General features: G+C 40.9%; 1 protein-coding gene across 1 annotated transcript; it reads right to left on the bottom strand.

The window, feature by feature from the left end:
• Nucleotides 1–7586: 7586 nt before the first annotated feature.
• On the bottom strand, nucleotides 7587–13064 carry LOC106633975 (large ribosomal subunit protein eL33-like). Its single transcript, XM_063598606.1, has 2 exons — nucleotides 13041–13064; nucleotides 7587–10258 (listed from the first exon to the last, which is right to left on the bottom strand). The coding sequence occupies exons 1-2, from the start codon at nucleotides 13062–13064 to the stop codon at nucleotides 9893–9895; spliced, it is 390 nt and encodes a 129-aa protein (XP_063454676.1). The 3' UTR covers nucleotides 7587–9892.
• Nucleotides 13065–14927: the final 1863 nt, after the last annotated feature.

The raw sequence follows: 14927 nt of genomic DNA, 5'->3' as shown, positions 1-14927 counted from the left end.
TTCATTCATTCAGCAGTGATCAAGCCAATTTTTTTTTTTTTTTTAGACGGAGTGTCAGTCTGTTACCCAGGCTGGAGTGCAGTGGTACGATCTGGGCTCACTACAACCTCTGCCTCCCTGGTTCAATCAATTCTCCTGCCTCAGCCTCCCAAGTAGCTGGGATCACAGGCACGCACCACCACACCCAGCTAACTTTTGTATTGTTGGTAGAAATGGGGTTTCACCATGTTGGTCAGGCTGGTCTCGAACTCCTGACCTCAGGTGATCCACTCGCCGCAGCCTCCCAAAGTGCTGGAATTATAGGCGTGAGCCACTGTGCCCAGCCGGCAATTTTTCTTTTTTTTTTTTTTGATACAGAGTCTCGCTCTTGTTGCCCGGGCTGGAATGCAATGGCGCTACCTCGGCTCACTGCAAACTCTGCCTCCTGGGTTCAAGTGATTCTCCTGCCTCAGCCTCCCAAGTAGCTGGGATTACAGGCATGTGCCACCACACCCAGCTAATTTTGTATTTTTAGTAGAGACGGGGTTTCTCCATGTTGGTCAGGCTGGTCTGGAACTCCTGGCCTCAGGTGATCAGCTGGCCTCGGCCTCCCAAAGTGCTGGGATTACAGGTGTGAGCCACCACACCTTGCCAAAATATTTTTTTTTTTTTTTTGAAACAGGGTCTCACTCTGTCACCCAGGCTGGAGTGCAGTGGCACAATCATGGCTCTCTGCAGCCTCGACCTCCTGGAGCTCAAGCAATCCTCCTGCCTCAGCTGGGACCAAAGGTGCATGGCATCCAAAAGACTAATGTTATGATGATTTTTTTTTTAGTAGAGATCAAGGGGTTCTCATTTTGTTGCCCAGGCTGATCTTGAACTCCTGGACTCAAGTGATTCTCCCACCTCAGCCTCCCAAAGTGTTGGGATTACAGGCGTGAGCCACCGCACCTGGCCACAAATGAGCAATGAGAATCTTGACTTTATGAAACTTATATTGAGGCCGGGCGTGGTGGCTCATGCCTGTAATCCCAGCACTTTGGGAAGCAGAGGCAGGATTCCATCTTGAAAAAAAAAAAAAAAACATATATTGTAGTGGAACAAGTAGAGAATTAACAAATAAAAAATAAATAAATTCACGTTGTGAATAAATAAACAGGGCAATGAAATAGAGTCATTTTAAGTAGGATGTTATTTATAGTATTGTTTGTAGGATTTCCCAACCTCTGCACTATGGACATTTTGGGCTAGATAATTCTTTCTTGCAAGGCGCTGTCCTGTGTACTGTAGGATATTTAATAATATCCCTAGAGGCATGTAGTGGCCTCTAACCACTACATGCCAGTAACAAACAATCCCTAGGGTTGTGACTATCAAAAATCTTTCTAGAGATTGCCAACAATCTCTGGGGATCAAAATTATCCCTACTTGAGAACTACTGTGTTAAAGGGGTGCCTCTTTGAGTGAATGACATGAGCTGAGACCTAAAAGACAAGACAAAAATAAACCTTCAACACTAGTGAAGTGTATTCCAGGCAGGAAAGTGGACAGCAACACAAACAATGGGACCACAGTGGCCGAAGATAATGAGTGAGGAGGGGAGTGATATATCATGAGATTGGAGACAGAGGCAACGACATAGATCACATAGTTGCTTGGAGTCATATAAGGAAACTTAGATTTCATTTTAAAGCAGTTGAGACCATAAAAGTTTCATGTGTTTTTGTTTTGTTTTGCTTTTCTTGAGATGGAGTCTTGCTCTTGTCACCCATGCTGGAGTGCAGTGGCACAATCTCAGCTCACTGCAACCTCTGCCTCCCAGGTTCAAGCGATTCTCCTGCCTCAACCTTCCAAGTAACTGGGATTAGAGGGGCATGCCATCACACCTGGCTAATTTTTGTATTTTTTTTGTAGAGATGGGGTTTCACCATATTGGCCAGGCTGATCTTGAACTCTTGGCCTCAAGTCATCTGTTCGCTTCAGCCTCCCAAAGTGCTGGGATTACAGGCCTGAGCCACTCACTGTGCCCGGCCAAAAAGCTTAGTTTACTTAGCATAATGTCTTCAAGGTTCATCCACATTGTATCATACATCAGAATTTCACTCCTTTCTTCCATCTGGGGGGCCTGAAGCAGGGAAGGAAAAGAATTTCATTTTAAGGCTGGATAATATTCTGTATATATATACACATATACACACAGTATATATACACATATATACACACAGTATATATACACATATATACACACAGTATATATACACATATATACACACAGTATATATACACATATACACACAGTATATATACACATATACACACAGTATATATACACATATATACACAGTATATATACACATATATACACACAGTATATATACACATATACACACAGTATATATACACATATACACACAGTATATATACACATATACACACAGTATATATACACATATTCACACAGTGTATATACACATATACACACAGTATATATACGCATACATACACAGTATATATACGCATACATATATACACAGTATATATACGCATACATACACCCAGTATATATACGCATACATACACCCAGTATATATACGCATACATACACCCAGTATATATACGCATACATACACCCAGTATATATACGCATACATACGCACAGTATATATACGCATACATACGCACAGTATATATACGCATACATACGCACAGTATATATACGCATACATACGCACAGTATATATACGCATACATACGCACAGTATATATACGCATACATACGCACAGTATATATACGCATACATACGCACAGTATATATACGCATACATACGCACAGTATATATACGCATACATACGCACAGTATATATACGCATACATACGCACAGTATATATACGCATACATACGCACAGTATATATACGCATACATACGCACAGTATATATACGCATACATACGCACAGTATATATACGCATACATACGCACAGTATATATACGCATACATACGCACAGTATATATACGCATACATACGCACAGTATATATACGCATACATACGCACAGTATATATACGCATACATACGCACAGTATATATACGCATACATACGCACAGTATATATACGCATACATACGCACAGTATATATACGCATATATACACAGCATATATACACACATATATACACAGCATATATACACACATATATACACAGCATATATACACATATATACACAGCATATATACACATATATACACAGTATATATACATATATACACACAGTATATATATACATATACACACAGTATATATATACATATACACACAGTATATATATACACAGTATATATACACATATACACACAGTATATATATACACAGTATATATATACACACAGTAGATATATATACACAGTATATATACACAGTATATATATACACAGTATATATATACTGTGTATATATATACACAGTATATATATACACAGTATATATATACTGTGTATATATATACACAGTATATATATACATATATACACAGTATATATATACATATATACACACAGTATATATATACATATATACACACAGTATATATATACACAGTATATATATACACCATATATATATACACGGTATATATATACACGGTATATATATACACCGTGTATATATATACACGGTATATATATACACGGTGTATATATATACACGGTATATATATACACGGTATATATATACACCGTGTATATATATACACGGTATATATATACACCGTGTATATATATACACGGTATATATATACACAGTATATATACAGTGTATATATATACACAGTATATATACAGTGTATATATATACACAGTATATATGTACTATATATACACAGTATATATGTACTATATATACACAGTATATATGTACTATATATACACAGTATGTATGTACTATATATACACAGTATGTATGTACTATATATACACAGTATGTATGTACATATATATACACAGTATGTATGTACATATATACACAGTATGTATGTACATATATACACAGTATGTATGTACATATACACGCAGTATATATATACACACATATACACGCAGTATATATATACACACATATACACACAGTATATATACACACATACACGCAGTATATATACACACATACACGCAGTATATATACACACATACACGCAGTATATATACACACATATACACGCAGTCTATATACACACATATACACGCAGTCTATATACACACATATACGCAGTCTATATACACACATATATACGCAGTCTATATACACACATATATACGCAGTCTATATACACACATATATACGCAGTCTATATACACACATATATACGCAGTCTATATACACACATATATACGCAGTCTATATACACACATATATACGCAGTCTATATACACACATATATACGCAGTCTATATACACACATATATACGCAGTCTATATACACACATATATACGCAGTCTATATACACACATATATACGCAGTCTATATACACACATATATACGCAGTCTATATACACACATATATACGCAGTCTATATACACACATATATACGCAGTCTATATACACATATATACGCAGTCTATATACACACATATACGCAGTCTATATACACACATATATACGCTGTATATATACACACATATATACGCTGTATATATACACATATATACGCTGTATATATACACATATATACGCTGTATATATACACATATATACACGCTGTATATATACACATATATACACGCTGTATATATACACATATATACACGCTGTATATATACATATATAGTATATATACATATACACGCTGTATATATACATATATATACATTATATTTTGTTTATTCATTTATCTGTCCATGGACATTTGAGTTTCCACCTTTTGGCTATTGTGCATAATGTTGCTATGAACATGGGTGTACAGATATCTCTTCAAGACCCTGCTTTCAATTCTTTTGGGTCCTAAAAGTGTAATTGCTAGACCATATGGTAATTTTACGTTTATGTTTTTGAGGAGCTGCCATACTATTTTCCATAGTCTCATACCATTCTACATTCCCACCATTAATGCATGAGGGTTCCAATTTCTCTACAATCTGACCAACATTTCTTGTTTTCTGTTTTTTGGTAATAGCCATCCTGATGGGTGTGAAATGGTATCTCACTATAGTTTTTTGTTTTGGTTTGGTTTTTGGTTTTTTTTTTTTTTTGAGACAGGGTTTCACTCTGTCACCCAGGCTAGACTGTAGTGGCGTGATCAAGACTCACAGCAGCCTCAACCTCCCATGCTCAAGTGATCCTCCCACCTCAGCCTCCTGAGTAGCTGGGGCATTAAGCGCATGCCACCATGCCCAGCTAACTTTTATACTTTTTGTAGAGACGGGGTTTTGTCATGTTGCCCAGGCTGGTCTCCAACTCCTGGGCTCAAGCGATCCACCCATCTCTGCCTTCCAAAGTGCTACAATTACAGGCATGAGCCACCACACATGGTTGACTTGTATTGTTCTTCAAAGATTCGGAATATTAATTCATTATTCAATATGTAATTTGCAAATATCCTATTTTGTGGATAAGATGGAAATTTTAAGATTTGGTGCCTGATTAAGCAAATGCTGTGAAACAACTTCACCAAAACAAGCTCTAGTCTTGTTTCAGCTTGCTCTGGAGGTCTGGGTCAAGGTGATATTAAATAGTGGCTTAAAACAGTTCATGGCTGGGCACAGTGGCTCACGCCTATAATCCCAGCACTTTGGGAGGCCAAGGCAGGCAGATCGCTTGAGTCTAGGAGTTCGAGACCAGTCTGGCCAACATAGCAAAACCCGTCTCCACTAAAAATACAAAAATTAGACCTGGCGCAGTGGCTCACGCCTGTAATTCTAGCACTTTGGGAGGCAGAGGCGGGTGGATCACTTCAGGTCAGGACTTCGAAACCAGCCTGACCAACGTGGTGAAACTCTGTCTCTGCTAAAAATACAAAAAAATTAACCAGCTGTGGTGGCGGGTGCCTGTAATCCCAGCTATTTGGGAGACCGAGTCAGGAGAATTGCTTGAACCCGGAAGGCGGAGGTTGCAGTGAGCTGAGATCGTGTCACTGCACTCCAGCCAGGGTGACAGAGTGAGACTCCGTCTCAAAAAGAAAAAAAAGAAATACAAAAATTAGCTGGGAGTGGTGGTGCAGGCCTGTAATCTCAGCTACTCTGGAGGCTGTGGCACGAGAATTGCTTGAACCCGGGAGGTGGAGGTTGCAGTGAGCCATGATTGTGCCACTGCACTCCAGCTTGGGAGACAGAGAGAGACTCCTCAAAAACCAAACAAACGGTTCATATCTGCTCCAGAGAACCCTCCTGAGAAGCTGGTTGTGTTTCACATTTACCCCCTAGATATTTTATTTTCCTCCTTAAAGATCAAAGAATCAAGGCAGAGGAAGCCATGAATGTGAGAGTCAAGGTAAGGCTGGAAATAAAAGACTGTCCTATTCTTATCACAGATGGATTATTCTCTTATTTTCTAACTTAGTCTGTAAGTTTCTTCATGGCAGGTACTGCTATATAAATTTAAAACCAATATTCTATTCAGCACCTAGCACATCAGCCTTTACATAGTAAATGCTCAATAAATTATTGTTTATTGACATTAATTGATTAGCAATTCCTATAATTCTAGAAGATTGTCATGAAGTGGTCTATATTGTCTCATATGAATAATAACAGATTGCATTCTTACTTGAATATTTGATATCAAATAAATATTTGTATAAAGTATTTATAAAATTATAAAATAAAGATATGCTACAAAGCTTCTTCTTTCTTTTTCTTCTTCTTTTTTTGAAATAAGATCTTACTCTGTCCCCCAAGGCTGGAGTGCAGTGGCACAATCATGGTTCACTTCAGCCTCGACCTCCTGGGCCCAAGCAATCCTCCTACCTCAGCTTCCCAAGAATCTGGGAGTATCTGGGACTACAGGCGTGTGCCACCATCCATGGCTAATTTTTCTGTAGAGATGGGATTTTGCCATATTACCCAGGCTGGTCTTGAACTCCCGACTCAAGCGATCTGCCCACCTTGGCCTCCCAAAGTGCTGAGATTATAGGCGTGAGCCACCATGCCCAGCTAAAATTTATTTTTAAATTCAATAGACATGAGGGCCAGGCTCAGTGGCTCACACCTGTAAATCCAACACTTTGGGAAGTAGAGGCGGGCAGATCGCTTGAGGTCAGGAGTTTGAGACCAGCCTGGCCAACATGGTAAGACCCTGTCTCTACTAAAAATATAAAAATTAGCTGAATGTAGTGTCATGCGCCTGTATCCCAGCTACTGGGGAGGCTGAGGCACAAGAATCACTTGAACCTGGGAGGCAAAAGTTGCAGTAAGCCAAGATCTTGCCCCTGCACTCTAACCTGGGCAACAGAGTGAAACAGTGTTTCAAAAAAAACAACTTTGTTAATCACTAGACCTGTGATAGATTGGGAGGATTCAAAGGTGGACAAGGCAAATCCTTAGAAGAATTTGCAGTTTCATAGTTAAGTAGACAATAAGCAGCAAACATGCCATGATAATGGAGTGCTATAATACAGGTAAGCACTGGATGCCATGGGGCAGAACATAAGGAACACCTAACTCGGTTCATAATTGGAAGAAAGGGAAGTTGGAAAGGTTCCTGAGCTGCTTCTTAAAAATAAGTATGGGCCAGGCACAGTGGCTCGCACCTGTAATCCCAGCACTTTGGGAGGCCGAGGAGGGTGGATCACCTGAGGTCAGGAGTTTGAGACCAGCCCTGCCAACATGGCAAAACCCCGTCTCTACCAAAAATACAAAAATTAGCCAGGTGTGGTGACAGGTGCCTGTAATCCCAGCTACTTGGGAGGCTGAAGCAAGGAGAATCACTTGAACCTGGGAGGCGGAGGTTGCAGTGAGCCGAGATCGCGCTGCTGCACTCCAGCCTGGGTGACAGAGTGAGACTCTGTCTCAAAATAAAAAAAAAGTATGATCAGTTCTTATGAGTACAGAAATAAACTCGCATTTATGGTCAATTGCTTTTCAACAAATGTGCCAAGATGATTCAATGGGGAAAAGAAAAATCTTTCCAACAAATGGTGCTAGGACAACTAGATATCCACATATAAAAGAAAAAAATTGGACCCTTTTCCAACACTACACACAAAAATTAACTCAAAATAGACCACAGACCTAAATGTAAGAGCTAAAACAATAAAAATCTTAGAAGAAAATGTAGAAATATGTCTTTGGGAACTTGAGTTAGTTAAAGTCTTCTTAGATACGAAACTAAAAGCACAAAGCAGCAAAATAAAATAAATAAAGTGAATTTCATCAAAATTAAAAACTTTTGTTCTTCAATGAAAGGCATCCAGAAAGTAAAGACACCTCTCAAGATAGGAGAAAATATTTGCAAATCATATATCTTTTTTTTTTTTTTTTGAGATAGAGTCTTACCCTATTGCCCAGGCCGGAGTGCAGTGGTGCAATCTCAGCTCACTGCAATTTTTTTTTTTTTTTTTTTTGAGACAGAGTCTTACCCTATTGCCCAGGCCGGAGTGCAGTGGTGCAATCTCAGCTCACTGCAACCTCCACCTCCCCGGTTCAAGCGATTCTCCTCAGCTGCCTGAGTAGCTGGAATTACAATCATGCATTACCACACTTGGCTAATTTTTGTATCTTTAGTAGAGCTAGGGTTTCCTCATGTTGGCCAGGCTGGTCTCGAATTCCTGGCCTCAGGTGATCCGCCCGCCTCAGCCTTCCAAAGTGCTGGGATTACAGGCATGAGCCACTGCACCTGGCCATGCAAATCATATATCTTAAAAGGGATTTATATTTAAAATATCTAAAGAATCTTAAAATTCGATAATAAAAGACAACCTCATTAAAACATAGTAAAGAGAAGGATGAAATAAAATCATCTTTGTCACAGATGACATGATTATGTAGAAAACTGGAAATGACAAAAGAAACACTTGGAACTAATAAGCAATTATAGCAAGTGATGATAGTTGCAGAATGCAAGGTTAGTATACAAAAGTCAGCCAGTTGCGGTGGCACGAGCCTGTAGTCACAGCTACGCGGGAGGCAGAGGCAGGAGGATCACTTGAGCCCAGGAGTTCAAGGCTGCAGTAGGCTCCATGGAGTGGCTCATGCCTGTAATCCCAGCACTTTGGGAGACTGAGGAGCACAGATCACTTGAGTCCAGGAGTTTGAGACCAACCTGGGCAACATGGTGAAATCTCGTCTCTACAAAATATACAAAAATTAGCTGGATGTGGTAGTGCGTGCCTATAGTCCCAGCTTCTTGGGAGACTAAAGCAGGAGGATTGCTTGAGCCTGGGAGGCGAAGGTTGCAGTGAGCTGAGATAACACAACTGCATTCCAGCCTGGGCAACAGAGTGGGACTCCCATCTCAAAAAAAAAAAAAAAGCCAATGACTTTCCTATATCTCAGTAATGAACAAGTGAGCAAGACTCCATCTCAAAAAAAAAAAAAAAAAAGAAAGAAAGAAAAAAAAGAAAGCAAGCACAATTTCATTTACATTAGGCACCCTCCAAAATGATTTTTTTTTTCTCGTGGAGTTTCGCTCTTGTTGCCCAGGCTGGAGTGCATTGGCATGATCTCAGCTCACTGCAACCTCTGCCTCCTGGGCTCAAGCAATTCTCCTGCCTCAGCCTCCCAAGTAGCTGGGATTACAGGCATGCGCCACGACACCCGGCTAATTTCGTATTTTTAGTAGAGACGGGGTTTCACCATGTTGGTCAGATCCACCCGCCTCAGCCTCCCAAAGTGCTGGGATTACAGGTGTGAGCCACTGAGCCCGGCCTGAAATGCTTTTTTACAAGAGCACAAATCTACTTTTATTTATTGACTTTTCATTAGTTTAAATCCTTGAGCGGTACAGCATGAGGGTACAGCATCACTTGGATTCTGTGTCCAATAGCCTTAGCAGGAAGATTGCTTCGGAATTTGGCACAAGCCATGCCACTGTTTCTGTGGGCCAGAGTTACCTTTCCCCAGATTACTCTGGTTTTGTTTGGTTTGCCGCCAGGAGTCACTTTGTTGTTCTTTGCTTTGTATACATAAGCACATCTCTTGCCCAAATAGAATTCTGTTTCATCTGGGGCATAAACACCATCAATTTTAAGGAAAGTTGTGTGCTCTCTTTGGTTCCGGAGACCCTGCTTATAGCCAGCAAAAACGGCCTTGGACCACAGCTTCCAGACATATTTTCTTTTAGAAGTCTTGTTCCCAGCAGGATCCAAGATGGCAGGAAAAACCAAAATGAAATATTTTGATATAAATATATATATTTTTTGAGACAGAGTCTTGCTCTGTTGCCCAGGCTGGAGTGCAGTGGTGCAATTTTGGCTTACTACAATCTCTGCCTCCTGGGATCAAGTGATTCTTCTGCCTCAACCACCTGAGTAGCTGGGATTACAGGCACCTGCCACCACACCTGGCTAATTTTTTTTTTGTATTTTTAGTAGAGACAGGGTTTCACCATGTTGGTCAGGCTGGTCTCCAACACCTAACCTCAAGCAATCCACCCGCCTTGGCCTCCCAAAGTGCTGGGATTACAGGCATGAACCACTGCACCTGGCCTATATTTTGATTTAAATCTAACAAAATATATTTAAGATCTATGAGGAAAACTAAAAACTCTGATTTTAAAAAACCAAAGAAGAACCAAATAAATAGGGAGATATTCAATGATTGTGGGTAGAAAAACTCAATTATCAAGACATCAGTTCTTCACAACTTGATCTATAGATTTCAATACAATCCCAATTGAAATTCCAGCAAATGATTGTATGGATATCAACAAACTAATTCTATAGCCAACACAATACTGAAGGAGAAGGCAAAGTTAGAAGACTGACAAGGTCAGAGGACTGATATTACCTGACTTCAAGACTTACTATAAAGCTACAGTAATCAAGACAGTGTAGTATTGCTGAGAGAATAGACAAATAGATCAATGGAAAAGAATAGAGACCAGAAAGAGCCCTGGCAGAAAAGTAGAGGGGGAGGGTGGTAGGATGGGGAAGGGAAGAGGGTGGAGAGGAGCGAAGAGTAGGGAGGGGAGGTGGAGGACAGGTAGAAGATTGAAAATGGATGGAGAGATGATGCCTGGAATACAAACCAGGATGTGTTCTAGAGCACTTATGGATAGGCTTGGAGAGAAGGCAGGACTCTTTTTCCTTTGAGACTAGGGAGAAAGATGGAGACTGCTGGTAAGACAGAGATAATTTGTTCAGAGGCAGGGCAAGAAGTTGAGGGAATCCCTGACTGATGTAACATGTTATTCATCCAGCAAATGATTATTGGGCAACATTTATGTGTCAAGCCCTAAGCCTAGTGCTAGAGATTCAGAGATGAATGAGATAAAGCGCTTGCTCTCTCAGAACTTAGATCTGGCCAGGCATGGTGGTTCACTCTTGTAATCCCAGCACTTTGGGAGACCGAGGCAGGCAGATCACTTGAGGTCAGGAGTTTGAGACCAGCCTGGCCAACATGGTGAAACCTTGCCTCTACTAAAAATACAAAAAATTAGCCAGGCATGTTGGCGTGCACATATAATTCCAGCTACTCAGGAGGCTGAGGCAGGAGAATCGCTAAAACCCAGGAGGCAGAGGTTGCAGTGAGCAGAGATCGTGCGACTGCATTCCAGCCTGGGCAACAGAGCAAAACTCTGCCAAAAATAAAAAAACTTAGAGTCTAATGGTCTCTACTTTCTTTCTTTCTTTCTTTCTTTTTTTTTTTTTTTAGAGAAAGTCTCACTCTGTCACGCGGGTGGAAGTGCAGTGGCATAATCTGGGCTTACTGTAGTGATTCTAGTTGCAGGATATAAGACATCCTGGGGCTCAAGTGATTCTCCCACCTTGGCCTCTGGAGTAGCTGGGACTACAAGCACCACAGCACCTGGCTATTTTTTGTAGAGACAGGGTCTCACTGTGTTGGCCAGGCTGCTCTCGAGCGATCTTCCTGGGCTCAAGCGATCTTCCCGCTGTGGCTTCCCAAATGCTGAGACTACAGGCATGAGCCACTGCACCTGGCCCTCTACTTTCTTTATGAAGTAGAAGATAAAGTTTTGCTGGAAGGAGGTATGTGGGAGACGTAGGGGACTTGAGTAGAGTGGCGAATATTTAGAATACTTTTTTAGGAAATGAGAAACCAAAAATGAATAGGAAAATGTTGTAAGAATTGCTGCTTGCCATGGATTATCCAGATGAGAACAGATATGTTTATGGTAGTATGAATCCAAAAAGCGATGTTATTTTTTTCCTACTAAATTTCTTTCTTTTTTTTTTTTTGAGACGGAGTCTCACTCTGTCGCCCAGGCTGGAGTGCAGTGGCGCGATCTTGGCTCACTGCAAGCTCTGACTCCCGGGTTCACACCATTCTACTGCCTCAGCCTCCCAAGTAGCTGGGACTACAGACGCCCACCACCGCGCTCGGCTAACTTTTTGTATTTTGAGTAGAGACGGGGTTTCACTGTGTTAGCCAGGATGGTCTTGATCTCCTGACCTCGTGATCCGCTCACCTTGGCCTCCCAAAGTGCTGGGATTACAGGTGTGAGCCACTGCGCCCAGCCTTTTCCTACTAAATTTCAGTAGCCCAGATGAAGTAGCAGAGGAGATTGAGGGATAGATTTATCTGGAATTGGAAGTTTATGAGGCAGTTGCAATAGAAGGACAAGGAAGAGAGAGAGTTGACAGTGCTGGCAAAAGAAGAATTGAGCTGATAAATTACTGGATGGGACATTAGTCTCTTTCAGTTGGCAAGAAGCAGAGATACCCTTAGTTCAGGTTATCACAAAGGCTGAGGTAGAAGATAATGACACTGAAGTAGAAGGCAGGAAGCCCAGGAAACTTGCTCCACAGACAGGCATCGGGGAGAAACGAAAAAATGCCTAGAATAGGATGCAATAGATGTTCTAGTCTATTGAATAGAATTTCACCCCAATGTCAGCTCTAATCATCTGGTTTGCTTCTACTCTCTCAGAAGTAAATGCCCATTTACTCCTTTTTCCAGGAATTCTCCCATATTCATAACTCAGCTTCTTACTGCCTAGTTTCTCTCTCTCCTCTTCTGCACATACTTACTACTTCTCCCTGTTTGTATTAATTTTTCTGTGACTTGCATCCAAATTCCCCCAAAAGAGGACTTATTGAGTCAGTTAGGTTCATCCAATATGGACCACATTAAAGACTTCTGGTCTTCCCTTATGTTTAGCCTATAAATGTTTATCTTCTGCTATTTTATAGATTTCTGATCTAATCAGCCACAACCAGGGTAACACAATGATGATGCTGGAAAAAGGTCCCAACCCAGACCCTAAAAGAGGGGTTCTTGGATCTCATGCAGAAAGGAATTCAAGGCAAGTCACAGAGTGCAGCAAGAAGAGATAATTTATAGAAAGCTACTCAGTTACAGAGTAGGGCATCCTTAGAAAGCAAGCGGAGGAATGAGCACTGTCTTTGTTTTGTTTTGTTTTGTTTTTGAGACAGAGTTTCGCTCTTGTTGCCCAGGCTGGAGTGCAATGACGCGATCTCAGTTCACCGCAACCTCCGCCTCCCGGGTTCAAGCGATTCTCCTGCTTCAGCCTCCTGAGTAGCTGGGATTACAGGCATGCGCCACCATGCCCGGCTAATTTTATATTTTTAATAGAGACAGGGTTTCTCCATGTTGGTCAGGCTGGTCTCAAACTCCCGACCTCAGGTGATCTGCCCGCCTCAGCCTCCCAAAGTGCTGGGATTACAGGTATGAGCTACCGCGCCGGCCGCTTTATTTTAAACTCTTCTTATATAGAGGTCTTATCTATGTAAAAGCTAAGCTATGTCTACATGCAGGTAGGCTGACAGCATGACAACATTTATTACTTTGTTGATTTAAAGATAGTTATCCTTGGCATTTTAGTGCGTAAGTACATCAAAGCATGACTATAATCATCTTAAAAGCATATATCGTTATGTGATATCGGGGCATCCGGACATTCTGTGGTTGCAGGAGTTTGTCCTTGCAGGCATTATTAAGCTGCTTTCTTAGCCGTAAACATCTTGTGACCATGGGTCATGAACTGGTGAGGAATGTGCCTTGCTAGCTTTAAGATGGAGTATATTTTAAAATGGTGTCAACCTTGCTCTCTGATACTCCTGTTTCCCTAACAATTATATAACATAGAGCATGGCCACCCCAGCCTACTTTTCTCAGAAAGGAATTGTGAGTAGAGCTTCACAGACCATGGAGGACTCCATCATAGAAAAGGAAAGAAAAGCAGGAGGGGGATTGATGGCCAGGTGTGGTGGTGTGTGCCTGTAGTCTCAGCTACCCCAGAGGCAGAGGTAGGAGAATCGCTTACACCTGGGAGCTCGAGGCTGCAGTGAACCCTGATCACGCCACTGCACTTCAGCCTGGGTGATGGAGCAAGACTCTGTCTTTAAAAATGTGTGTATATACATATATAGCTCCATAATCTTAAAGAACTTGAGTATTAGGAGTGGGGAAATGAAAGAGCTAGAAGGAACGATAAGGAATTTCAGATTGTTAGAAGAGTGAAGATAATGGGATGGTATAAGCCAAAAAATGTTGAGGACAGAATCTTAGGTGGCTCATCCACATGAATAAAGTTACACAACTCAGAAGACGACAGATGCCGGGTTGAAAAAAAGCCAGATTATCGAAGTTTGCAACAAATGTAGAGGCATGTCTTGGAAGTCAATACAAAACAATGATCAGGAGAGATAAAAGGTAAGATGAGGAAAGCATGGACTGCAAAGGAGGATAGGGTAGTGGTTGGAAATGCATCTGAGGAATGATGACATAATCTCTCATCCCCAAGATGCAGGGGACATGAGGGAATGCATAGGGAAACATGTATGTTATGTAAGACAAAATTAATGCATAGTG

Source organism: Pan paniscus, chromosome 19, assembly GCF_029289425.2.
Source record: "Pan paniscus chromosome 19, NHGRI_mPanPan1-v2.0_pri, whole genome shotgun sequence".
Lineage (NCBI taxonomy): Eukaryota > Metazoa > Chordata > Mammalia > Primates > Hominidae > Pan > Pan paniscus.
This window is presented reverse-complemented; position numbering and strand designations above follow the sequence as displayed.